The sequence below is a fragment of the Euwallacea similis genome, chromosome 18 (genome assembly GCF_039881205.1).
Source record: "Euwallacea similis isolate ESF13 chromosome 18, ESF131.1, whole genome shotgun sequence".
In the NCBI taxonomy this organism is placed as follows: domain Eukaryota; kingdom Metazoa; phylum Arthropoda; class Insecta; order Coleoptera; family Curculionidae; genus Euwallacea; species Euwallacea similis.
The window spans coordinates 699,400-725,358 of NC_089626.1; the positions used below are offsets into that span (position 1 = coordinate 699,400).

Sequence of the window (25,959 nt, forward strand, 5' to 3'; positions counted from 1 at the left end):
TTGAGTCGTTTTATCGAAATGTATCATGTTCTCCATGAATTTTGGATGAACTTGATCATATCACCAAACTTATCAAAGAGCTTCTAGGCATCGTTTTGTGGCTTTTCTACCACCACTGATGTTTCATCAAAATTTAAAAATTTTTAGAGTGGTGTTTCGGTCGAGCCATGTTACGCAGCACGGCCAGATGGTCCACCGTCCTACGGGACCTGTGTGGTTCAGCGTTACCCCAAACAAAGGAGTTTGCACCCGTAATAATAAAAAGGAAGTCAAATCCGAAGTTTTACAAGTTTCAAGTCAGAATCGCGAACAATACGAATAAAAATGTTCTCCTCATCTCATCTCAGCATCCAATTGCGCAAAATTTTACATGTGCCATGGCTTTGGGTCCAATGGTGGGCAGTTGATGTATTTAGATTAGACCCCTCAAGTAGCTCTTTTTCTTGCATTATATGCATAGTGCTGTCTAAAGAGAAACGGAAGGGCCAGAAATTGAACTACTCTGAGGAGGAGAATGAATGTTAAGTTGGGTGGCCCTAACGCCGCGGAATGTTCTCCGTGTATCTAGCATCTAGTTAAACGCTCATCTGTCATTGATCGCGTCGTTTTTGTTTTGGGGCGCCCTTATGCCATATTTCCAAAGCAAGACAGTTAAATATGACAAAAATTTACATAATGACAACATAGAATTCCGGATTGCGCATGTGTGAAAAGCATAGATCAATAAGTGCATCACGTGAGAATAGCTATATACAGATCTATAACCGAAAATTATGGGGAGCCGACACTGGCAAGGGCCCCATTGATATAGGAAGTAAATGCAAGGGTAGACTGCTTGCCGACTAAATAGAAAATCGATATGTTATTATATCTAACTTCCATGACCACGGGCAGTTCACAGCTCCATGGTTCACAGTGCCCATGTTCCCTAATGTGTGAAACTCGGTGTTAGCGCAAGTTGATTAAAATGCGTGTTTGACGGCCACATTGTGCGTAAAAATCTACCGAATGCGAATGTCTTTACTTAGTGAACGTGTGCCAAAGTGTAGCTCAAGTTTTATCAACAGGTAGAGCCTAGCATGTCTATTTTGAACCTGATTTGGTCGAATAGTAGTTTTAACTGTAGACTCATAAAATACTCATACGACAGGATAAGAGCCGATAGCTATTAGATATATCCTTCAATAGTTGCTAGTTAATTTTTATGGTAATCATCCCATCAACGGGCATTTTTAATCGGAATGCAGTCAAACACAGGCCCTTCATCTAGAGACATCATCCGGCTTGAACCATTGGGGAAATTTAAACAAACGCAAAATGGCAATATTCGATCTCAAGGTGGGTTAATTCCAGCATTAATTTCTCTGTAGCGATTTTCTTTTACAGTAGAATAACCTAGTTTCGTTATAGAATCAGTATTCAAATTACTAATCTATTATTTGTTGGTACACTAATCTCGTTAATCTGCATTGTAATTGCCGTTGGACGCTCAAGTTTGCAGCCTGATGAAGGTATAGGATGAACACGAGTTGAGTAACCATTGGGCGGATTAACGTGGTCGTGTACCATGTAGAATTATAATTAAAAAAAAAAAAGTGGAAGGATTGGACTGGCCTCTAACACGCAAGTAGAGTAAGAGCCGCATTAGATGATCGTACAGCATACAGAAGTTTATTGCTCCCTCTTTTACTGCAGCTTCAAATCTGCCCTGGGTGGCCTATAGTGCAACCCTCCGTCCCCCTTCGTGCCCCTCTTCACAGAGACAAATGGGGACTATTAAATTAGAAATACTTTCCGGTCTCCATGGCTCATTCCCGGGATTGTGCTCATCTAGTTGCACTTGCACCCCATCGTCTAGATATTTCAATGAATAAGTACCATGCCATGTTATTAACGCTATATTAGCTTTCGGCCTCATAATAACTCATAATAGAAGGGTGGCAAGCTAGCAGAGGATATTTTTAGGCTTGAAAATTTTGCCCACAAGGGCCGGACTTCTTGATTACCGATCGAGCTCGTTGATTAGACTTTAGCATGCACATGCCCAAAATATTTCGGGGTTAGTGCTGTTTCGTATTAGGAGTTGGCCATAGTATGAATTACCTCAGATATATTTAGAAATTTCCTTCACGCAAGGTATAACATATCGTGATGGAGATATTTCAGGAAGCGATGGTGATTTATAAAAAAATTTTAAAATGCTAATAGACCCATCATAAAAAACACATAATTTGCCACATACAGGGTGACCAAGTTACATATTCTTTAAAGAACATTTTCAACAGTTTTTATAATCTTGTTTTCATTTAGATTTATTTTTATTTCCAGAAATTTGATTAAACGTTATGATTCGCTTCAGATAGTTGATAAAGGCCGGATGATTCTTTCATCTTCGCTTTTTAATATTCTTAATTTGTATCGGTAGATATTTTTGCAAATTCTACCAAAATACTGCAAGAAACCAAAAAGCCAAAGACTTAAAGAATGAAGTTAAATTTGGGATCAGAATTCCTACAGGGTGTTCCAAAAAAAGATACAAAGCATAAAGTAATACATGATCCAAAAAACGCAACACCCTGTATATAACTCCTGATGATTTGGACGTTTTGTTGTAGAGGGTCTTAAAGAAAATAGGTGTGCAAAATTTCAAAAATTTAACTAAAGGCATACGTAAGAAAAACGCAAAATACAGGGTGTATCTTAAGTAAGGATTTTGCTTTTGACACGACATAGACCTTAAAAAAGTAAGCAAAATCTTCACGTAACATTTTTCCGAAATCTCAAAAACGACCGAATTATGCGCACATGAGTTTTAATACTTCCCTGTATAAAATCTAAGTCCGTCCCTGTGTAAAACAGCAAATGCGACGCAAAGGGGAAAAAATCCCACAAAAAATTATCAGTTAGTGTAAAAAACATAAACAACAATCAATGTTTACTGTTTTTATGCGGTTTACTGTTTATGTTTGTGCAGATTTAAAAGTCGGCGGCGAAGCTTGGCTCCATCTGTTATTTTGATGCATATGAATACTATTAAATTGAGAATGGGCCGTTAATTACTCTGATAACGAATTGGCTGATATGTTGTTGTACGCTGATCGTTTTCCGTTAAGACATCATCCTGCAATCCTTAGAGCTATTTACCTTATTCGAAGAGGTCGCGAGACCGGAAATCAGAAAGCAAAGCATGGTGGATGTGCTGGAAGATTTAGGCCATCTCGGATGGTGCAGACTGAGGAGCTTGGTTTAGATGTCCCTGAAGACGATCCGCCAATGGCGACAATTTCGAACACCCTTTGTAGCCAGTCCCGGAGTGAGCAGTAGCTAAAGATATGGTACTTAAAACTTGCATTGATTTTGAGATTTCGAAAAAATGTCACATAAAGATTCTGCTTAGTTTCTTGCGGGCTATGTCGTGTTAAAAGAAAAACCCCTATATAAGACACACCTTGTATGTAATATAGTAAAACTGTGCCACCCTGTATTATCGAAAATGGTGCATTTTTGACTATGGGTCTATCAGCATTTTTTATTACTTTGCAGAGCACTATCACTCCCTGAAACATTTCCATGGTGATATGTTACACCCTGTATAGCTAAGGGAGTTTTCCCAATTTACATACCTCGTCACGCAAATAACATTCACCTTGTGTCAAGATATTTCAAATCGCTTAATTTCGCTCAAAATGGAGGATTTCACCACCCCGATAACCTCCCTTAATTACCCACACCTTCCTTTGCGCCTACCGTCATTATTCCACAAAAACAAATCATGCAAGAGGCGAAACATCTCTCGTTCGAGACCCGATAAAGGCAAACAATAGAGTTCTGCAAAGTATGAAGAATGAGCAGTGACTAGTATGAAATCCTGAACAATTGGAAATCAAATGAATCAATAAGGATAATAGCAAACAATAAGGGTCTCGAGAATCAGAGAACTGTACAATGCTGCAATCGCAAATGATGAATATTCAATCTAAGACAAATGGAAACTGAATTAATTAACTGCATTGTTAAGGTCTAAATTTGATAAGACGTGCGTGGACTGCGAAGGAAAGCTCCTGACTATCGTAAGTGGTCAAGCTGTGAAGTAAAGTTTGTAATGATTAAGTCCAAATAACAAAACTCCACAGCGAGTAACAGAGAGAAAAAAAGATACAGACAACGAAGGGTATAGAAAAAAAAGAATATAGAGAAAAAAAGGATACAGAGTAAAACATTAATTAATAAAATTACTACAAGAAACTTTTTGGGTAATTTTTGCTTTACTCTACATATTCTTCTTAAGTAATTATACAAGCCCCACATATTATTCCCATATCATGAGCATTTGATGTCATTTTCCATATGGGTACGGCAGGATAGTCAATCATGTCGATGACACAAAATTGCTCAGTCAACTCCCTGTAGAATGAACCCAAATATTCAGTCAATCGCTTTATTGTTTGACCTCCTAGCCCTTGTACAGATTAGCTCAAATTATCGCTGTGTCCTAAGTTGGACCAGCGTTTCTGGGACACCTTATATGAGAAAAAGAGATTTGTGTTTTTTGAAATAACCTAAAATAATTTTACACACTCGTCTGCACCGTGAAACTGCTCCGTTGAATGCGCAACTTTTCTTTCATTTAACTAAGTCTGTATTTAGTACCGATCGCGAGATCCTTGGACATATTGGACGCACTGTATAAGTAAAACGATTTTTTAATAAATTTTAAGACTTTTGAATTGAAATCTTTAAAGCTTCAACATCATCTAACTAATTTGCGGTAAGTATGCTCTTGTGCAAATTGAACACCCTGTATAGTAAATTTCTTCAAAAGAGCTGCTACTTACAGCTTAACTTCCATTTCAGTAAATTCTCTTAACATTTTTTGCATCAACTCATTGGAAGCAGTTCTTACGTTCTCTTTTAAGTGTTCCAAATTGCTTGAAAAGTTTTTATAAACTTTATTTTAAAAAAATCCCCACGAGAAAAAGTCTATGGGAGCTAAGTCGGGGGAGTTTCCTGGCCACTGCCCAAGCCCGTCAATGCCAATCCAATTTTTTCCAAACGTGTTATTTACACAATACGGGGTCCAACATACTAAATGTAGGAATAAATCAAAGGTGGTTTGGTATTTCTAGATATATTTTTGCAATAATTCTTAAGCCGTTTTGCTTATAACTTTTAAACGATAACACATAAGAAAAACATTATTTAACAAAAGCGGTGTGGAAAGAGAGGATTAATATCATTTTGTCGGAATTTCGATATGTTTCTGGGAAAATATTTTTAATCACGTCATAACTCGTTCCTACGACATTCTAGAAACGAACTTCTTCGGGTCGAAATGGAGGTCATCCAACCCCCATAGCTGGAGACCTGCTGTTTAAATTTTTCATATTACTTTCCGTTTCCATAAAATAGGTATAGGGGCGTCGAGTTCGAGGCACTCTGCACTTCCGGATAGTGGAGCCTAGAATCGCCCCGCTCTAATCGAAATGTGGACTCGCAGCAATTAATGAGAAAATAAAAGTTTTTCCTGTGTATGCGCGCATTTCCAGGGTTAATTAACTATGGCATGTTTGACGTGGCCTCATTACTTTCCTAAATTAATTAGATTAGAAAGTTGTGGCTGGAATTAGCCATGGAATGTGGTAAACGGCGTAACGCTTAGGAAAATACCCAACTCCTCCGTTTTCTAAACAGGAAGGCCCATTTTCACAGGGAAAACAGGCGTGCGCATTTGATGCGAAAGGGCGCAGGATCCCTTAACCGCGCCGAAAAAGGCTACAGTTTCATCGCCGACCCCATCAGAATATAAGATCAAAAACGTCCCCAAATAGTGACACCACACAATACGTATAGTACAAGTTAAAATATCAAAAGTAGACCATCCGACCAAGACACTAGTGATCGATTTCCAATCAGAAAATACAAGTAGTATGTAGAATCAATAAGTTAGAGGGCCAGTCCTAATCCTGCTAGAGTTTAATGAATCTAAAGTGACCGCTCGTGCGAAAAGTGATAATTTTGTGACCGGTAAACCTAAAAGTGAAAAAAGCAAATCGCGAAGCTGTGAAAGTTTGGCGTCGGGAGCAAAGAGTGATGAGCGATCAGGATGTTGACGATGTTGCGTTTCTTACAGGTACAAATCATGCTCAAATCACCCACCCCATCTGTCAATCATCTCCTCTTATAAATAATCCCTGTGACACAGGCGGTGTTACAGGACACGAAAGCCCTACGGGCCAGCCCCATAAGAAGACCTTGTACGAAAACAATGGGGTGGCTACCTGCAGTCATAATAGGGCTCTCAGCATTGCTACAATTGTTTTTGCACTTCTATTTACCATCGCTGTTATCATCGCATTTACTGGACCACAAAGTGGTGAGTATTGTTTTTGTATATATTGTGTGTTGTAAGTTTCCGGTCGTCCCCTCACTTCGACCTGATGTCGTTCATTTCGATGATGATTTGACTATTTTTACCAACGCTCTTCATTACCAGAAGTAGGTTTAAAGTCAGAATCATCGATGGTTTCTTCCACCCTCCATTTGGGGTCTGCACCTCCAAAAACGCCAACTAATTACAGAAATTTCAGATATAAAATATCCCTAGAGTGCCTCTCTCTCGGCCCCTCTTTCTTCGCCCCAAGTCTTAACCAGCGCTTTCTAGCGCCGCTAAAGTTACTTTAATTCGCCCCCACGAAAAATATCATCGCTAGAAGAGTTAACTGTTCTCTTCACTTCTCTTCATCTGTCTCTTCGATTTTTTTACTCCTCCGTCTCGGTTTTGAACAATAGCTGCTCACCAGATCTTATTCAGCACCGGCCTTACGAGGGGGCGAGCTCGAGCGACCATCCGGGGTGGCGATTTTTCTTGGGGGTGATTAAAAATTTCACCTAGACTTGCCAAGTCCGGCCCTGATCTCGCTTAAGTAGTTTTTATCGCGCTTGCCTGACTTGACCTCATTGTCGTTTCGTTCAGGATATTTTGGCGGAACCTTACGTTATGCCACAGGTAAACGAAAACTCTTCGAATTCTTCCGATCTGCAGCGATAAGATGCGAAGGCCGAGCAGGAAGAACTCGAGAAAAGCTGAAAGCCACCATTTTTGCGATTTGCCAACTGCGACGCTTACGCACGGTGCTTCCGGCTCTGTTCTTCACGCGCCGAAGTTGAATCGATGGGTTTTTGCCTAGTTTACGTCTACGCATCCGTTTTACGCATAACACACTTAAAGTGCCTATTATCTCTCGTGTCTGTCGACCCTGACCGAAGCCCAAGCAACTGAAGGATCCGGCGTTCGATACAGTGACGAGTGGTTTCTTCTCAGGTCAGAGAGCGATCGGATTAGACCAGGAAATGGTTTCAGCTGTGTCTTGAACCGTCCGACGGGTTTAGACGGCGACCCAGGGCGTCAAGCAAGCAATGGCGGCGGACTTCCCTGGTTTTCCTCGGGGGTAGGGGGGCGGCGATTCAAAATTTCGCTGAGGCCGCCCCTGGACGCGGCGATGTAAATCCTTCACCTGCAGTCATTTCTGATGAGATTTGCAGCAATTTTAACTTACAGCCCTTCTCCCAATCAATAAGTTTTGATTCACCTCAGAGTCGTTTAAGTGGTTTCATACTTTATTTGTTTGTCCGACTCTCACTGAACATTTTAGCTGATTAAAAGCACCTCGGCGCAATAACTTTCCGATTAGGATTATGTGGTTCTATCGATCCAGACTCTTTTGTCCCACCATTTTCATTTTCCACAAATGACCAAATAATTCATCCCGAATGCTCCACATTCGGGCCATTTTTCTCCCCTGGAATTCTGTATTGATGTGTTTACCTGTCGCACAACAAAATCTCCTGCAAAGACCGTCCATTGTGCCGTGTGTTATTACCCTTTTTGGCCATTACATCCAACGCCGGAGCGTCATATATCAAATGCAAAAATCTATGCGAAATCCTATTTAGTATCTTCGCGTTTGGAGGATGAGCGCCGCGTCTTTAGAGATGAATCTGGCTTTAAAGCCGCTTCGTTGAGGTGGTAGTTTAGAATTGAGTTCTCTTAAGCAAAATATTGATATAATTTGGTAAAAAGCTTTATTTATAGACTGCACTTGCGCCGGAGAAAAACCTCCAAATTACGTGGATGAGGAGTCCAACTTGACAAGAACTTACATTCCCAAGGCTACAAACGGTCAAATCTTCCCTTGGAACAATGTTCGTCTTCCTACCACCTTGAGACCTGCTAGATATAACTTAACGATCCATCCAAATATTACCACTTTAGAAGTTAGGGGTATGTACACCGGAGGTCTGAGGACTTCAAGGATCTCCTCTCTTATGTTTTAGGACAAGTATCCATAGAGTTCCACTGCGACAAAGAGACTAATTTTATTGTCCTGCACAGTCGGAATATGACGATACTGGACAAGATGATCCAGGACAGGAGGGGTCATAACTTGACCATCGTTAGGATGTTGGAGTATCTGAGAGGGCAGCAGCTATACATAGAAATAAAGGAGAAGTTCAAGAAGAAGCACAATTACACCATAAAGATAAGGTTCAACACCAGACTGAACAAGGAACGGCAAGAAGGGTTTTATCTGTCTAGCTATATCGGCTCGGAGGGGGAAAAAAGGTAATCAACCCCTTAACTTATATCGTCCCCAGAATCGCCTCAATCACTCAATTTTCCCTCTGTCAGAGAGAGTAATTAGGAAACACGCTTCTTGATTGCCAATTTTGCTGTTTCCTCTTAAAACTAGTTAAAAGGCAATTTCCCGCAGGCGACGTTACGAACAACGTTTTCTGAATTTCAACCCTCATGCGGGGGCAAAAAACCGAGCAATTAATAAAAATCGGGGGATCGTAACCCCATTATCGATGGTTCGATTACTCGCGTAATTCGCTCCGCGGACGTTTTTCGTTATAGCTCTAAATTGAGTTGTTTTGCTTTTTAGGTACCTGGCAGTGACCCATTTCGAGCCAACCTTCGCGAGGTCTGCGTTCCCATGTTTCGACGAGCCGCACTTTAAGGCGAAATTCAGATTAACAATTTTCAGAGATAGATTTCATCTCGCTCTATTTAACACCCCGGTGGTCAACACCGAGGATTTGGGTTTTTACATGGGCACAGGCCTGGTAAGTGTCCACCAGCTTTGGCGCCACTCGAGATTGAGCCTTGATGACTTTTCAGTTGAGAGACGATTTTCAAGAAACGGTCGAAATGAGCACGTATTTGGTCGCGTTCGTAGTTTGCGATTACAAAACTCTGGCAAACCAAACCGAAAAGGGCATATCGGTGTCGGTTTACACGGCTCCGCCATTTAAGAATAAGGCAGGATTCGTCCTGGACACTGCCATACACCTCCTGAGCTACTTCGAAGGATTTTTCGGAATATCATATCCTCTACCTAAATTAGGTGAGTTTTTACGTGCCTCTGGTTTCCCAAGGGGCAAGTCGGCGATCGAAAATTTTGAAAAAATGTTAAAATGAGGGAAAAGCGGGAGAAACGCTGTGAAATGCCGCATTGCAGGTGGTCAGATCCGAAACAGAGCAATTGATTTTCCGTCGTGTCACAATGTCCTAAATGAGGAGGGATTAATATTTCAGTACCTAACAGACTTTGTGCGTTGCTCCGTTACCGAATCGCCCCTTCCGTCTCCGATAATCATATTTAAGACGTCGAACCACGATGGAGCGGGTGCTCGGCAACTGCTATTTGAGGCCAAGAAGCAGATTTACGGTGAAACTCCTGCTTCGAATGTTCGATCTTTGGGTCGACAAGATCGAGAAACTGCAACACATTAAATTTGCTAATCGTGCAGGTGGGTCACTCAGAGTTTGCCGCATATCGCTGGGAAACCACTGGCATTCCTGGTGACCCAAAAAAATCGTAAACGCGACCTTAGGGCTAAAGATATGGGACGAAAATTGAAAACTCATGGCCGATGGCGCCGCTCCAAATATTCATTTGACTTCCCAAATAGAGCCGACCTTGAAACCGCCACATTACGATGGATTACCCATTCAACAGGACGATCCATTCAAAAGGGGAATAAAAGTAAATGCAAAGAATGGTGGGCAAACTCAAATTGATGATAAAGAGGCTCTAGTAGACGTTTCGAAAGAAGGAACTTTAGTATTTTGCTACTAATACTTTTGGCCACTTGCTGTAAAGGTTTTCCCCTTAGTTAGCTGCATTTCATCCCTCCCTAAGACACCTGCAATTCCGCACCAAACAGAGTTTCGTGCCAGCACATGTTGTCGTAGAAGATGTCGCGAAAGTACTGGCGGCATTTCCGCTAATGAATTTTGAGCGATCAGGTCGAGCCGGAAAGCTCACAGTTTCTTTGCGGAACCACCGTCAATACTTTCGTGACGTGTTCGTGCATCCTCACTATCGCTTCCATGCTGGAGTGTCCTCACTATCGCTCCACCATGGGAATGATAGCGAAGTGATAGTGAGTACGTTCCAGTATAGAGGTGATAGTAGTGGAAGGCTATTAGTGAGCGTCGCTGAAGAATTTTTGAGACCTCTGGACCTATCGGTGCTTCCAAAAGTTCTCCCTGGATCTTGACGCTGGCTTCACATAACTGGAAACGAATAAATTGTGAATTTTGTAGAGCCCACAAAGCTATAAATATTCTACGTAAAAGATGCGTCAATATCCACCGTTCTATTACGAGAGAAACGCCTAAATTGTTGTGCTGGTTTTTAGATTTAGTGTCCATCCCAGAGTTTCTACCAGAAGCCATGGAGAACTGGGGCTTGATAACTTATCGCGAAACGGCCTCATCAACCGACCCTTCTCTTTCTATATCAACTGACCAATGGATCACCATGACCATTGCGCACGAAATTGTGCACCAGGTACCTCTTTCGAGCTGAAACGCATCTTTACTTAAAAAATCCCTTTGCAGTGGTTCGGGAACTTGGTAACAATGAAGTGGTGGACAGACATGTGGCTCTACGAAGGATTTACAACATATTTACAATACTTAGGCGTAGATAACTATTATCCAGATTGGAAAATGATGGATCAATTTATTATAGACAAAACTCAGCCGGCCATGGCATTAGATGCGTTAGTTAGTAGTCATCCTGTGAATGTCGCTATATTAGATCCTTATGAAATTCCCCATATTTTTGATACTATTTCTTATAGCAAGGTAAGACTCCTTTTCTACATAGAAGATCGTCGTTTTCCATTAAGTAATGTTGCAGGCGACAGCCATTATACGCATGTTCAGCGATTTTTTACACGAAGAGACTTTACAAAATGGCCTTAACGAATATCTTTACACTTATAAGTATACTACAGCAGAAACGAAGGACCTGTGGAACACCTTTAGCAGAAGTTCTAATCAAAGTTTCGATTTTAAGGTAAGTTTGCCCAGGGGCTGACGCCAACGTGTTAACAGAAATTTTTAGGCAATCATGGAAACTTGGACACATCAAGCAGGATTTCCACTCATTACGCTTACCAGGGAAGGGAACGAAATCGTTGCCTCTCAGAGGAGATTCCTCCTTTCTGTGAGGACTGGAAACGAAAGCACGTTGCCTCCATCCAAATTCGACAACAAATGGTATATTCCTCTCACCTACATGACCAGCAACGATTCAGAAACTGTTAACAACATTTGGATGAATATGACGGATGGTAAGGGCCTCGAAGGAGAACGCTTAGATCGGGAAAATAATGAGATTTTTAGTGAGGTTTGAAGTGGATTCGAACTTGAAATGGATTAAGGCGAACACGAATCAATCAGGATTCTACAGGGTAATGTACGACGAGGCAATGTGGCAATCACTGATTGAAATTTTGAAGAAGAACCACATGTTATTCAGTGCAACTGATCGAGCTAACCTTATCGACGATGCTTTTACGTTATGCAGGCGAGTACATGGTTTCCTGTACAGGATGATTCAGAACTACGGGATCAAACTTTCAGGGATTATTCATTGTAACAATAGAAGACATTTGAGTATAAGAACCCATGTCCGGAAATACCTCCCGTAAGGCAACATCCTGGACACAAAAATTTTATAGCAATTCATCGACGACTTACCAAAGCTGGAACTTTTAAGCTGAACATGCACAATACTGGTGCAGAAAGAACAGTAAGAACGGTCCATTCTGAGGAAAAGATTCTTTACCGAGTTGCAGATGAACAGTGGTTCTGTTCCGTGGCCCCCTAGGTCACTCGATCTAACACCTTTAGATTTCTTTCTGTGGAAACATGTAAAATCTCTGGTTCATGAAACGGCAGAAAACAGAGAATTACTGTGGCATTTGAAGTCGTTCAAAACGATTATCAAATTTTTAACCAAGTCCGCAACCATGTACATCGTTTAAAATGGTGTATTCAAGTTCGAGGAGAACATTTCGAATAATTACTGTAGTGTTATTTTGTACAAACAAATTAAAATAAAACATACTAAAATTCGATAAAATACAATTTTGCACATAATTGCCTTAAAGCATCATAAGGCCGTAGCGCCTAAGGAAGACTATTCCGGACATGGGTTCTTGTAGTAAAATGCCTTCTATGGTTACACTGAATAATCCCTAGATTTTTGATCTTATAGTTCTGAATTCACTTATATAGTAAATCTCTACAGACAACTTATATTTTTAATTAATTACAGGGCAGGACTTCTGAACGCCACCATACCATTAGAACTATCTACTTACCTAGTAAAAGAAAATGAGTACGTACCATGGGCAACTGCGTTAGAACATTTCCAAAACTGGGCCAGAACCATGTCAGAATCACTGCCTTATAAGCTATTTCTAAACTTTATGAGGAACCTCTTGCGCCCTATTGCCAAGTTCGTGGGGTGGCAGCAATCCAAGGATCACGTGAAACAGTAAGGTGTAGTTCGTAAAAGACTTTCTCAGCATTAAAACACCTAAAAACTTCAGATTACTGCGCTCAAAAGTGCTCTCTGCCGCAGTTCTATGTGAGCTCAACGAAACCATAAACGATGCGAAATCCCTGTTCCAAAGATGGATGTTAAACAATCAAACAATCGATTATAACTTAAGAGAAATGGTGTATGCAGCGGGGATAAAATTCGGAGGAATGGCAGAATGGCAGTTTTGCTGGAATGCTTACAACATCACTCAAGACGTAAACGAACGACGAATGCTTCTAAAGGCGCTCGGACAACCTAGGGGGGATCCCTGGCTCCTGCAACGGTACTTACACGATGCACTTGAATACTTCCTGCAGTAAAACCTCAAATTTTAGATACCTCATAGAAACCCTGGACAAGAACACCATAAGGCCTGAAGATGTTAAAGTCGTGTTGGCTGTGGTTGCGGCGAACCCGGAAGGGAAACTCCTGGCGTGGCGACATTTGAAAGCCTATTGGTCCACCATGTACACTCTTTTCGGAAATTCCACATCCATGATGGGTGGTCTCATATCAGCTGTCACTGCGTATCTATCTACTCCTTATGATTATTACGAGGTGAGTAACTTTCGCTCACAATAGAGAATACCTTTCGGGCACTACGGGCGTATTATCAAAAGTGACTTCCAACGTCGAGAGACGCTGACTGAAGCAGGGACAGGAAATTCCGCTGTATTTATTCGCTCTTAACCTGATGGGCGGAACAGAGCAGCTGCGCATGTGTCCACAATTAGTGTTTAATTGAATTAAGCGCAGTGATTTGTTGTTGAAATAGTGCTCGTGCTGGAATAGCTCAATGGTATTTGTATAGTAAGTATTCGACTGTAGAACTATACTCTTTTGCTGAAAAAAATATATGATGACACATTCCGCCCCAATGAGCAATACAAGTGGCTAGCAGTAGCTCTTGGTTTTTGGTGCTGATTCATTGGTGATTAACATAGTGGTTTAAACATATTTCTAACATTGCGTTCATCTAATATCATATAAAATCTTGACACCCGGTAATCCTGCGCTTAATTCAGAGTGTAAGCATAAGTCGCGTCACACTCCATGTAGGCATACATTTATAAAAAATGGCACTTCCCAACACTGGACCGCGCCCAGATATGTTAAAGGCCCAAACCCAAAAGATTTGCGTAAAACCGCTTCTATAGAAACGGAGTCAGCAAGTTCAGAACTATTAGACACTTAAGACTCTAGATGTTTTTCATGAGGAGTTATTTAAGTTTCAAAATCAATCGTCGTTTTAGTTTATTTTATTTAAATTTGTTTTTTAATTTAATTTAATTTTTTATTTTCTTATTTATTTTTTTATTTTTTATTTTATTTTTTACTTTTAGTTTTTTATTTAATTTTTTAAACTGCGGTTTAAGTAGTTATTTTAACCAACTGTCTTGATTTCAGGTTACTACGTACTTCAATGGAATGAACGTGGAATCAGCAACAAGGCCCTTAGATCAAAGTTTGGAAATAATTCAATTAAATATCAACTGGCTAAATAATAATAAAAAAGACATTTACACGTGGCTACGCCAAAATGTAAAATGAGCAATTTTACACCCCAGTTGCATTTTACCAGTCTGCAGTGTCAGTACGTTTAGTAAATTTAGGTAAATTAGACTATAATATCACTGTCTGAAGTGTGATTTTTGCATGCAAACGTATTAAAAATTAGTTGAATTTTATGGCAACTTTGAGGCCCAACTAATCCGACGTACCTAGTTTGAATAGATCAGCTGGGCCTTCATCATGTTTCAATCTCAAACACATAAATCCTGGTGCTTAAATTATTTTTAATTAATAGGCAGACTCCATGTAAGTACAAAAATACGTAAATCGTGGCAACTCTTCCGACGAAGACTCTTCAATTATTTTTTTTTTTATGTTAATTGAAATGTATTTTTTAATTATCTATTATAGGCTTAGATTAACGCACAACATTAAATTTTATTATAACGAGGGCAATAAAATAGTAATATTCTAGTCCCATGTTCTAGTCTCAAGTTAAAATATTTCCACAGACGTACGTGAGTTCTGGATTTCTAATTGTGCGGAGCAGAAAACTGAAAAGAGAATATTCCAAAGCAAATTCCTGCAGTTTAAGTTGATTTAATTTCATTTTGATTATTTAGGTTCTTGTACCATAGAATAGGATTAAGAAATATCTGTCAAGATTCTGGACAATGGCGAATGCGAATATCAATTTTCCATCGTTTTCCAGTCTCCCATTAAGGAATAAAGTAAAAGTGATCATCGAGGACAGCAGTTGCCTAAATTTCGTTAGTGTCCAATTCTTGATCAGTTTTTTCTATTTTTGTAACTGTAAATAAGAACAAGGATAGGCGTGCTGCTCTTAGTATAAATAAAAATTATTTGTCAGTATTAATATTAAATGCGAATTAAAGGTATTATTTTTATACTAGATAAACGTTTTTAAAATATTGCCTTCTTCATGTCTATGTATATAAATACCTTATTTCGGTTTCCCAAAATAAATGCTCACATTACCGACTAATACGAAATCATGTCTGTTCAAATTCTGGTTCTGTACTATATACTGTATTCGTATATTCTTACCCTCTACTTACAGTACATAAACTGTTTATTATTTACCGTTCATATGGAAGTGTTATTACATATTTTATGAATCAAATATATTTTCCAGTTCCTACCACAAAGGCCCGCTTTCTTTATTTTTTATTCACTTATTCCTTACCTTTTTTTGCTACTTTCACTTTATTTATTTATTCTCAAAAACCATCCAAAGGAAATTAAATGAGAAATTCAACATTTGCTTGCGCATGAACCTAAAATACTAAAATCGATAGCAATATGGGAACCATTCGCCATTTCACCCCCCATTTTCACGAAGCATCCTGCAAATACGTAAGAAATGGGAAGGGGGTAGACGAATAAGGGCGATTTGATCCCCTGAAAGATCGATGCTAATCCAGATAAGATATTAAGGGTGTTAGGAAAGTGAACGAGTATTATCAATCTTGCTGCTGGAAAAGGGGGAAATTTTACACGGTTTAAGCATACTGCGAAGGAAGACTGCTGCAGGAAGAATTATAATGCCAATGATTCTTACGTATAGGAAAGTCAGATTACAGTATACAAACTCACGTACAATGTCGGCTTACATTCAGGAAGGTGAGATTGTGGGGATCGCGATGGGGCTCGTCTTCGGGATGTCTGAAACTAGAAGAGACACAACGTCGGTTACAACATAGCAAAGTCTCACTATATTCGAACGAAAGTTCTTTTGCAAAATCGCTTAAAATTTGACCTCACCTGTATAATTTAACGATATTTCACATCCGACGTTTCGAGTTGACGCCACCACCATCAACTTTATCTTTCTTAAGTTTATGAATGTGCGGAAAGGACGATGACTCTCTCCCTACTTACCTTGAGTGTTGTAGAGAGTAGTGCGAAGCGTATTTATAAATTATTTTCACGTCAATTAATCACATCACCTCTAAAAAAGAATGAGAAAAAAAATGACGAATTTTACAAGTCGCATTGCCACCCGGGCAGTGCAGCGACACTATCAACTGCGCCAGTAGCTTCCAATGAAATTTCTATGATAGGGAAGCTCTGGATAAAATTTGGTGAAATTTTCGTTCTTCATTGGCGACTCTCTGTGAACTGAACCAATGAGCCTCTGAATGCGTCTTCCCGAAAATCCTAATGAGATACCGACCTATTTGTTCTTTCTGGCTGAAGATTGCGGGAAGAATAATCACCACGTGTAATGCGGTGATATCGCTGCCCATTATGCACTCAAAATTTGGATGCAAATGCGGGAATAAAAAACCGTATCACGTATTCAAATATAGGTACAGGATGTTTTTTTAAACGAGGCATAGGGGTTTCGATGCACCGTAAAGCGAGTAATTATTTTCGAAGGCAGTTCGGATGATGTCTTTTTAACTCATATTAGCGATTGGGTTGCAACAAGAACGTTTAATAAAAACTCAGTTGAAACCCATGATTACAAACTTGTTTGCTGCTCGATTCTGAGGAATATAACTGCATTGAAATCCCTATGGTTCATGTGAGAAAAAATACCTTGCAGAATTAGTTTTACGTTCTTGGCATCTTCACGGCGGAAGTTCTATTTCGTTAATTAAACGTTTGATGATATACGATGTAACACGTGTAATATCTGTCCATTTGGTAAAACATAACACCTGCCCATGGTAATGAGCTCGTAAAATTTTTAAGCGATATAAAAAAACCGCAGTAACGTGGGAATTCAACTGAAGAATACATAAAAAATACAGAAAATAAAAAACGGAAGATCTACGCAACAGAGATTTGCAAGTGCGGAGGATGCAACGAAACTGTATTCCAGGGCCACCGTAATATTCAAATATCTGAGAAATATTCCGAAGTCCGTTCCTGTGAATTCTTACCCGTTATTGGTCTTCAGCACCGCACACTACCTATCGAAGTCGTACCACGACCAAGTAAGAGTAGTACTACAAGACAAGAAAAGAAGTCGCAACTCAATGTTAACAAAGCAAACCATTCGGTACGGTGGCAGGTCTCGTAAGAGATTCCAGCATATTGTGACCAGCATTTTTGTGTATTCGTTAGTTATTTCGGTGGTTCCAGCAGGATGGTGCTTACTAACAGATGAAGAATGAGGATGAAGCTTTCAGCTGAGCTGCAAGAACCATTGAACCAATGTTAGGTTAAGGTATGTGCCGTAGTGTCGATGAACTTTCCCTTTTATCTACCAGTTTACCCTACTTAGCGAAATTTCTGAAGGGGAAAAGGTACCAGGGACGGGAATTTGCCTAAATTATCCGTGTAGTTAAAGTTCGCTGCAGATAATGAAGAGATAGAACCAGTTACAAGAAACGTCAAATGGTAGTACCGATCCAATATCCATCCTGTAAATAATAAATTGATTGGAATTTGCCAAGCCTTCTCTCTGAACAAGGAATGCATAATAAATAATTTTCGTTTGAAGATATCTTTCATTTGCCAGTGCTCGGATTATTACTCTTAAAGATAATTTATGCAATATTTTATGCTGATATCGGTACGACATTTTTATGGAATTAGATCAAAAATTTTAATCCGTTAGATGCATTATAGAAACCAGTATTGCTAGACTGAAAAAGCCTCTAAAGCTTTTGTGAGCTTCAGTAGGAGGAGAGCTGAGGACAAACGCAACAGATATTAATAAATAAATATGCGGTTTATCTAAATGGCCATAGAACAGTTCTTAGATATTTTAATGGATGCGACGATATTAAGTCCGAAACTCAGAACTTCCATTACAACATCGGCCTTATTTAAAGCACAATCCCACTGCGTGGGATCGCAATTTTGCATATGTGGGTAAATTTTATCTGCAGGAATTTTGTTCCTTTTAATTTATGCTGTTAATTATAACCCAATCGATCGGCTTTAAAAACTCCAAGCAATAACATACAAATTTTAACGAGATTCTAGTCGTTGAAGCGACGCCTTAATAGCCATTTAGCAGCATATTTATAGTAGGTACTGGTACTTACACCAAGCACATATGGATATATTTTTCTTGTCTGATCAAAATTCACTTAATTCTTAACCGTATGAGTCAACGAGTTCGGAATATTTTATGTGGTTGTACTGGTAAACACACGAAGTGCATTTCCCATCGCGTGTTATCTAATTTGCGACGATTGTTTCCTGGCATTATTTCGATGGCAAATGCGGTAGAAAGGAAGAATAATTGCTAACGGCCCTCTAATGCGCAAAAATTCGAATTTATAATCTCCGGGAGAAAAATCAAAAAAGGGACAATGCGATGTCGTCCGCGTGGACTCGCGCTTCCCCTCGCCGCAAGGGCCGAGTGGGCGTCCACGGGGCAAAATTTGACCGCGTGAATCGTCCCCATTTCCGCAGTTTACTTTGGATTTTAAGTCGGCATTTCAATTGCAAATTCTTTTCATGTTCAAATGTTCTAGCAGTTCGAGATTAGATGTCCCTATTAGGTAAACCATGCACGCCAAGACTGGCCATTAAGCGTAAAGAAGAATATAACAGATTATTTAAAATAAATTCCGTAGAAAATTGTGAAATCATACTCCCACAACGGGTAGCAACTACAAATTCCACGGCGAAATATGGCTTTCAACAGAATAATTTTTTACAGGACCTACCATATGAGAAGCACGGGCTTTCTCTCTCTTTTTTAGGTAAAAATTGTTTATTTCTTAAGCGCTGCCCGCTAGGCGTTTTCGACATGAGTAACGCCAAGTTTTAAATCAATTAAGCTTAGGTGTTATTCAATTACTTGACTGAATCAGCATACATTACATTCGGAAATCGAAAACTTGGTGATAAGGCCAAGAAATTCATAAATACGAGAACCGCACATAGAAGGCCATCGCTATCCGTCTCCTTGTGTGAGATGATATAATTTTTCTTTTATTAACAATTTGGCGGCTAATAAGCTTTATTGTCACGAGGAAAGTCCTCAAAAAGGCGCCCGACCTGGTGTGGAACCCACCGAAGCGCCTACCCACTAAAATCCTCTGGTGGAAAAAACCTTCTCCGACCCGAAACTGTCCCTAGGGGATGAATCTTCAGTGTCGAGGAGGCGATAGAATTATTCTTTTTATAATTCTACAAATCCAAATTATTGTCTCCTTTCAACGGCCGAGGGTTTATTGCGCCCCTGTTATGTGGCATATTTCGCCCGATTTTGTTCTTTAATGGGTTGTTGTGTTGTCCTATATCTTCAGCAGCAGCACGCTCCATTCGTTACTTTTCTTCACGAAACTCAGGCATATAACATCAGGGATCTGCGAGTTGCTACTCTCTAGCGAGCTAGTATTCTGCTAGTTGCCTCGCTGTAACTGTTATTGCGAGTCCGATCAGCCCTCTCTCCCTCATCTGATGTGACTTTAGAACTATCCCGCAATAATGGTTTCCGAACCGAAAAGGTTTGCTTTGCTTCTCTGCGTGTGAGAACTTGCTCGAACTTGGGGCATTTGCCGCCCTTCATGCTAGGTAGGCATCCAGGGGTCAGTACTGTCTTTGGGCGGACCCGCGCCCAATCTCCCCAGGTTTTACTCATGGCACACCCCTCTTTCGGCCTTCCGCGTCTGTTACCTTTTTTTCACTTCCCTGGGGTTGGCTCGCGGGACCCCCCGAGGTTACCCAGGAGAGGTAGGTCTATGGCTTTCACGGCTAATGCGCTGAGCTAGATCAGCACCCATGTATGAGAGACAAATCTAAAGGGGTGTCTACGTTTCAATTAATCTTAGGAGATTCCTAGTCTCTGGTGAAAAACGACAACAAACTGCGAAATAAATGACCAAACATCTATGATTTCTCAGTTGCACTAAGTAACTTTGAGGATTAGTCAAAATACATACTCACCTGTTGTCCTTGGCTCTTGACAAATCACGGCAATTTCCACCAGAAAAATAATAATTTGTGGGTGAAGAGCGTGTCCCTGTTTAAATAAATAATCGATTAGTATTTCAGTATTCATGGGATTAACGGCGTTTTTATTTCGGAATAAACAAGGCAGAAGTAATGCAATAAATCATGATATTGGATAAGCTGACAACCCTTTTCAGTAGCGCTAACAGGACAGCTAATCACAGCTGCAAAGGAATTGGTAGCGGCCCCGTACAAGAACAATAACAAAGCTGACCTACTATTGATTGCTCCGCTACATAAATTTAACAAACTATTTATTGGCAATAACAATTTTAATGAATGCCATATTTGGAAAATTTGCATTCGTCTGATTTTGGCCATTAACACACGACTTAATAGAACTGTGTCTTAAAGTGTTTGCTAATGAGAGTACCTCATCAACGGACATTTCTTTGCTATGAAAAACCGCATGCCGCCCGTGTTGAATAACCAGAGTGTAAGCAGCTCTGAACCCTCTTTGCGAACATCGAGCAGCAGCGGACTTTCTTTTATTCAAATCAGCTCACATGCCTCTGTTAGAATTCACTTAAAAGTTACATTAAATTGCAGAATGATTATTAAGTACGTGAACATAATTGAGACGTAGCCGGATATCAGCTGAAAATCCATTTCAAAAAAACCAATAGCAGACATTTTGGGCTGCAATTTCTTCATGATCTTTATCAAGAAGTCAATTTCTCTTCTCAGCTGACCTTGGGCCAATTCCTCTTGGAGCATTAAGCATGTCTTGATGTTATTTTGGATTTTCTTTCGAAGGTGCTCGTACCCGAGGACTAAGGCCAGTATATTTGCCTGAAAGAGATTGATAGGTGAATTATCATCGTTCTTCTATTGAGCGCTTACGAAGAATACGGAGACATAAACGAGGGCTGTGATACTGGATCCCAAAGAATAAAACATCACCATTGCGAAGCTTAGGCCATGGAGGGTTATCAGGATGCTGGTGACTATCAAGAACAATAAGTGGTATGAGAAGACAATGTTTAGTTCCTGAATGATCTCGTCGAGATTCGCGTATATTTCTGCCACAATCCGCAGCTGGTGGCATATTTGACGGACCACAACAACTTTCGATAGTAAAAGGAGCTTTATGTACTTATTAACGTGGCTGTACCTTCTCCTCAGGACCTTGAGCCATTCATAGATCAGAACGGTTGCAAACGAAGCCCAATAATGGATCACCCTGTAACATTCACATTTCTACAAAGACACTGGCGAGTTCAAAGTATGTACTTACCGAAACAGTATGTAAGAGAGAGTCAAATACATTTCGTTGCAGAAGTACCAATAGAGCAACTGGGAGCTATGGATGACCAAGAACAGGACATGCAGGAGGATAAATTTAGGGAAAAAGATGTAGCTGCGCAGGGAAAAATTTATGGTCTGCAATAAGACTTCGGTGCGCTGCAGGAGGGTCTGGATTTTAAGCCAGTTGTGGATGTAACGGTTCTGTTTAATGCAGAAATACGACAGGAAGACGTAACTGAAATGCATCACACGCGTATCATTAATTAACTATCTGCGCATACGACAGACAAGTACTTCATTTTTCTATAACAGGTACCACCGATCGAGATCATTAATTCGCGTTTTTGATTTTACCTGGCAAGAAAATTGAAGATATCCATTACTAAGCACGTGATGGGCAAACGTGTAAAATAATAAAACCTTAAGGTTAAAAGCTTGTAGGCAATGGGCGCTAAGGCACAAGCGATGATTATACCAAGAACTCGCATCCAACTTTTATTTCTTGAAGTCCACGGTATCAGAAACATAAATCTTCCTTGATTGTGTAAATACATGAGGACCTTCAGATCCGCCTGCAACTTGGCCATGGGTACTGTTACGTGCTGTATTGATGGTGCCACCTTCAACAATAAACTTGCTGAAAATACTTCGCTGGTCGTTCTCTGGTATCAAATGCTGAATATGGTACATTGGTACAATAACAGCGAAGATGTATGGGCTAAAAAATCATTAATCAAATAGTTGGTAACAATAACGTTCAATGACAGTAATTGTTATCTTTTCAAATTAACTATGTATGGAGTGCGCAGTTTAATGTGAAATTTCTTCAGAAAGCAAATACGGTAAAAATTAACCATATGGCTCATTATTGTGTAATTCAATACGTTTATAGATTGTATGACCCGATTGCCGACAAAAATGCTTTTTTCATGCCTTTTTGTAACAAAACGCGAGTGACGGATAATATCCATTAAATAATGCAAATTTAGCCGGTAACTTTGAGAAATTTTTTAGGATTTTTTTCAACTGGAATAAGATCAGGGGCCATTAACCATAACAGCAGACAAGATCTTTAGTACGCATTAATTATATGCACAGGGATGTTCCTTGTATTTTAACAAGCCCATTGCAAATCTACCAAGTCCTGAAGCTGGGACTCGCTTTCGAGCAAAATTTTCATTTTTAATAAATGGCGAAAATGGGAAATTACAGAAATGGCCTCACATTTACTTTTTTAATGGAGCAACGTAATCCTTTACATTATTACAATATTTAAGAAGCCTGGAAAAAAATTCAGCGATAAAAGTCCATAATCTCATAACGGATTATTGAGAAATTTCGATGCAAAGTTTAATTTTTTTAATGGGGGCATCGAACTTGGGTATAGCCGCCCATTCTGCCATCACCCATAGCTTAATTCCTATTCTAAAAATTAAAGTTTTGCATCGAAATTACTCAATAACTGCTTATGCGAATATTTACTTAAGTTACAGCACCGTTGAAAAGACCCTTTTTTTATCTGTTTACCTGTAAAAAGTAGAGGACGCAGTGCGTAGTCAGGACCGGCCTTAGCAGGTCTGGCGCCCCGGGCGAAATTTTTAATCGCCGCCCCCTACCTTTCAAAAAAACCGCTGACCAAGAAAGTCCATCGCCCAACCTCGCCCCCCATATAAGGCCGGAACTGTGTATAGTACCTACGTATTTGAGTTATTACTCTTCTAAAAATCCAGTTATAATTTATAAACTACCTACCTACTCAAATTCGGTTTTCTTCATTCTGCAGGGCTCCTAGTCTAAGATATGAATCATCCATCTAGTCTCCTAGAACGACTCTCGCCGAGGCCAAATCCCTGTCCACTGGTTCGTTTAGGTCACAGCAACTCCAGTACTGATGATACCAACACTTCCACCGATGGAGGAGAAAAGTACCAACCATTCCATTTCGAACAGCACAGTCGCGTAAATGGACGAATTTTCGATGATGGGAACCGCTATCTTCCTAGAGAACACGGATCGTCTGAAGAGTTTGATTATGTGGTAAGTGGATGTCTTCTGCAAAGTGGCACACTTAAAAGCGGAGCACTTCCGTAAAATTTGTGTTTATCGCTCGATTTAGGCATTTTCATTTTCAAGCAATTGGTTGATGAAAATTTTACATCCTGTTTATTAACCATTAACATTGGGCTTTTTTTAGCAAAACTACTATGACCAGCCACACTCTTACTTGAGCGAAGACCCTGATTATGACCACAAATCAGACCACGCTCCACTGGGAAGGAGCAGTCTGAAATACACCAAAGGGTCTATTGATTTATCATCTTTGTGCCTGGGTTCCTCTTACTGGGACAACGATCAATATGAGAGCAAAAGTGCCAGCGAGAACTCCTCCCACCAATATTACTCCTCACAAAACCATCACCAATCGCACAACTCCAATTATTTATTTGACAGTTTTGTGAACATTGGCAAATCTAGTCCTAGTCTAGACCAAGGGTATGCCACCCTGGTGACTGCTGGTGCCTCCTCAAATGCCAATGTTTGGAACGATGGCAACATTTACAAAGGAAAGAGGTTCCAGCCTAAAAACAACTCCTTCGACAAAATTTCCGATGACCTAATCATCAGAATATTCTCCTTTCTGAGCAGCATCGACCTGAGTACCTGCGCGCAGGTTTGCAGGAGGTTCGACACTTTGGTGTGGACTCCCTCTTTATGGAGAGTCATCACGCTGGATGGAGAAATTGTTAGTGAAGACAAGGCCATCAAGGCAGTTTTGAGGCAGCTATGCGGACAAGATAGAACTGGGGCATGTCCCAGTGTGGAACGGGTTTATGTGACGAATGGTGCCAAGTTTTCTGATAAGAGTTTAATGCTCCTTGGAAAGAGGTGTCCAGAATTAACCCACTTGCAACTTCAGGGCTGCGCTAAGATCACGAATAACGCTCTCTATGAAATCTCTAATAGGTGCATTAATTTGCAACATTTAGATGTAACAGGTAACGGGACTGAAATTTGTGTAACTTAAGAAATCTAAGGTAAATTTGTCTCTTTAGGGTGCATAAAGGTCTCCTGCGTAGGCTTAAACTGTTTCCCTGATGTTAATAGACGAATGCAGTTGCAATACTTAGATCTCACTGACTGCGTCATAGTCCAAGACGGTGGCTTAAGGATCATCGTTCAGAACTGCCCGCAGCTTGCATACCTATACCTTAGGAGATGTGTACAAATTACAGGTATTCCATAGTGATCTCAAGGAACTTCCTATACTAATGAGTACTTTTCCAGATGCTGGATTAAAATATGTGCCAAGTTTTTGTTCGGGACTCCGAGAACTAAGTGTCAGTGATTGTACAAACGTAACAGACTTCGGTTTATACGAATTAGCAAAATTAGGTCCTACATTGAGATACCTTTCAGTTGCAAAATGTGATCAAGTTAGTGATGCAGGTCTCAAAGTAATAGCGAGAAAATGTTATAAGTTGCGATACTTAAACGCTAGGGGTTGTGAGGCTGTATCAGACGACGCCATAACGGTTTTAGCTAGATCGTGTAATAGGCTTAGGGCTTTAGACATAGGAAAATGTGATGTTAGTGACGCAGGGTTGAGGGCCCTAGCAGAAAGTTGTCCCAATTTGAAGAAATTGAGCCTTCGAAATTGCGAACTGGTCACCGATCGTGGGGTTCAGTGCGTGGCTTATTATTGCAGAGGGTTGCAGCAACTGAACATCCAAGACTGCCAAATTTCTCTAGAGGGCTACAGAGCTGTTAAGAAGTATTGCAAAAGGTGCGTGATAGAACATACTAATCCTGGTTTCTTTTGAATTTTGTTACTTTATTTATTATTATTAAATACAAATCTGTTATATTTTTTATTTGTAAAGTGTATTTATACAATTGTATATTTATTTAATGAAGTGTTCTATTATAGACGGGAAATTTCTAATGTTGAATCTAACATCAGCTAAACTAGATACGTTATCTGCATTGGAAAAAATGTGCAACTCCATTAATCTGTTTTAGATAAGAAGTTCCTGAATAGCACTAACAGCTCTAACAATTAATATAATACTGGGCATCCTTCTACAATCTTTTATATATTTTAAGTCACAAGTTAGATACTTAGAGAGTTCCCAATTTATAATGCTGTATTCTGTCACATTTCTCAAATAAGGAAAGTATATTTTAAATATAAAACAAGAATGTTTTATTTTGTTTACTAGTAAGTACTTACCCATTTATTCAGGGGCAGCCCGGACGATGTGGCTAGGTCGCGATAGCCACCTTATTTCTTCAACTGTGAGGATCAATTTTCTTCTTCATTCCATGAAATACTGTAGCAGTGAGC

At 39.9% G+C, this 25,959-nt stretch overlaps 3 protein-coding genes across 5 annotated transcripts; 2 read left to right on the forward strand and 1 right to left on the reverse strand.

Annotated features, from left to right (window-relative positions):
* The first annotated feature begins 769 nt into the window (after nucleotides 1-769).
* On the forward strand, nucleotides 770-15,589 carry LOC136414870 (endoplasmic reticulum aminopeptidase 2-like). Of its 2 annotated transcripts, none has more exons than XM_066399099.1 (15): nucleotides 770-1,338; nucleotides 6,131-6,373; nucleotides 8,081-8,281; nucleotides 8,335-8,623; nucleotides 8,946-9,126; nucleotides 9,182-9,407; nucleotides 10,708-10,859; nucleotides 10,910-11,158; nucleotides 11,214-11,372; nucleotides 11,421-11,649; nucleotides 11,702-11,885; nucleotides 12,639-12,860; nucleotides 12,916-13,191; nucleotides 13,244-13,466; nucleotides 14,316-15,589. In XM_066399099.1, the coding sequence occupies exons 1-15, from the start codon at nucleotides 1,242-1,244 to the stop codon at nucleotides 14,457-14,459; spliced, it is 3,075 nt and encodes a 1,024-aa protein (XP_066255196.1). In that variant the 5' UTR covers nucleotides 770-1,241; the 3' UTR covers nucleotides 14,460-15,589. The 2 variants fall into 2 exon arrangements, with proteins under 2 accessions (XP_066255196.1, XP_066255197.1); XM_066399100.1 differs by having other exon boundaries at nucleotides 8,093-8,281.
* Nucleotides 15,590-17,351: 1,762 nt separating this feature from the next.
* Nucleotides 17,352-25,819, forward strand: LOC136414748 (F-box/LRR-repeat protein 7-like). 2 transcript variants are annotated; one of them, XM_066398929.1, is made up of 6 exons: nucleotides 17,361-17,451; nucleotides 17,517-17,619; nucleotides 23,398-23,651; nucleotides 23,809-24,610; nucleotides 24,668-24,847; nucleotides 24,900-25,819. In XM_066398929.1, exons 3-6 carry the CDS (start codon nucleotides 23,415-23,417, stop codon nucleotides 25,433-25,435), a joined length of 1,755 nt encoding a protein of 584 aa, XP_066255026.1. In that variant the 5' UTR covers nucleotides 17,361-17,451; nucleotides 17,517-17,619; nucleotides 23,398-23,414; the 3' UTR covers nucleotides 25,436-25,819. The 2 variants fall into 2 exon arrangements, with proteins under 2 accessions (XP_066255025.1, XP_066255026.1); XM_066398928.1 differs by having other exon boundaries at nucleotides 17,352-17,619.
* On the reverse strand, nucleotides 20,827-21,860 carry LOC136414685 (uncharacterized). Its single transcript, XM_066398852.1, has 3 exons — nucleotides 21,604-21,860; nucleotides 21,210-21,549; nucleotides 20,827-21,158 (listed from the first exon to the last, which is right to left on the reverse strand). The coding sequence occupies exons 1-3, from the start codon at nucleotides 21,858-21,860 to the stop codon at nucleotides 20,889-20,891; spliced, it is 867 nt and encodes a 288-aa protein (XP_066254949.1). The 3' UTR covers nucleotides 20,827-20,888.
* Nucleotides 25,820-25,959: the final 140 nt, after the last annotated feature.

Coding starts and splice junctions, on each gene's coding strand:
- LOC136414870 (XM_066399099.1), top strand. CDS start 1,242: ATGCAGTCAAACACAGGCCCTTCATCTAGAGACATCATCCGGCTTGAA. Junction 8,624..8,945: donor GGCTCGGAGGGGGAAAAAAG/GTAATCAACCCC, acceptor TTTGCTTTTTAG/GTACCTGGCAGTGACCCATT. Junction 9,127..9,181: donor TTTACATGGGCACAGGCCTG/GTAAGTGTCCAC, acceptor ATGACTTTTCAG/TTGAGAGACGATTTTCAAGA.
- LOC136414685 (XM_066398852.1), bottom strand. CDS start 21,860: ATGCATTTCAGTTACGTCTTCCTGTCGTATTTCTGCATTAAACAGAAC. Junction 21,550..21,603: donor CTCTCTTACATACTGTTTCG/GTAAGTACATAC, acceptor TGAATGTTACAG/GGTGATCCATTATTGGGCTT. Junction 21,159..21,209: donor TTTATGTCTCCGTATTCTTC/GTAAGCGCTCAA, acceptor AATCTCTTTCAG/GCAAATATACTGGCCTTAGT.
- LOC136414748 (XM_066398928.1), top strand. CDS start 23,415: ATGAATCATCCATCTAGTCTCCTAGAACGACTCTCGCCGAGGCCAAAT. Junction 23,652..23,808: donor CTGAAGAGTTTGATTATGTG/GTAAGTGGATGT, acceptor GGCTTTTTTTAG/CAAAACTACTATGACCAGCC. Junction 24,848..24,899: donor GAGATGTGTACAAATTACAG/GTATTCCATAGT, acceptor GTACTTTTCCAG/ATGCTGGATTAAAATATGTG.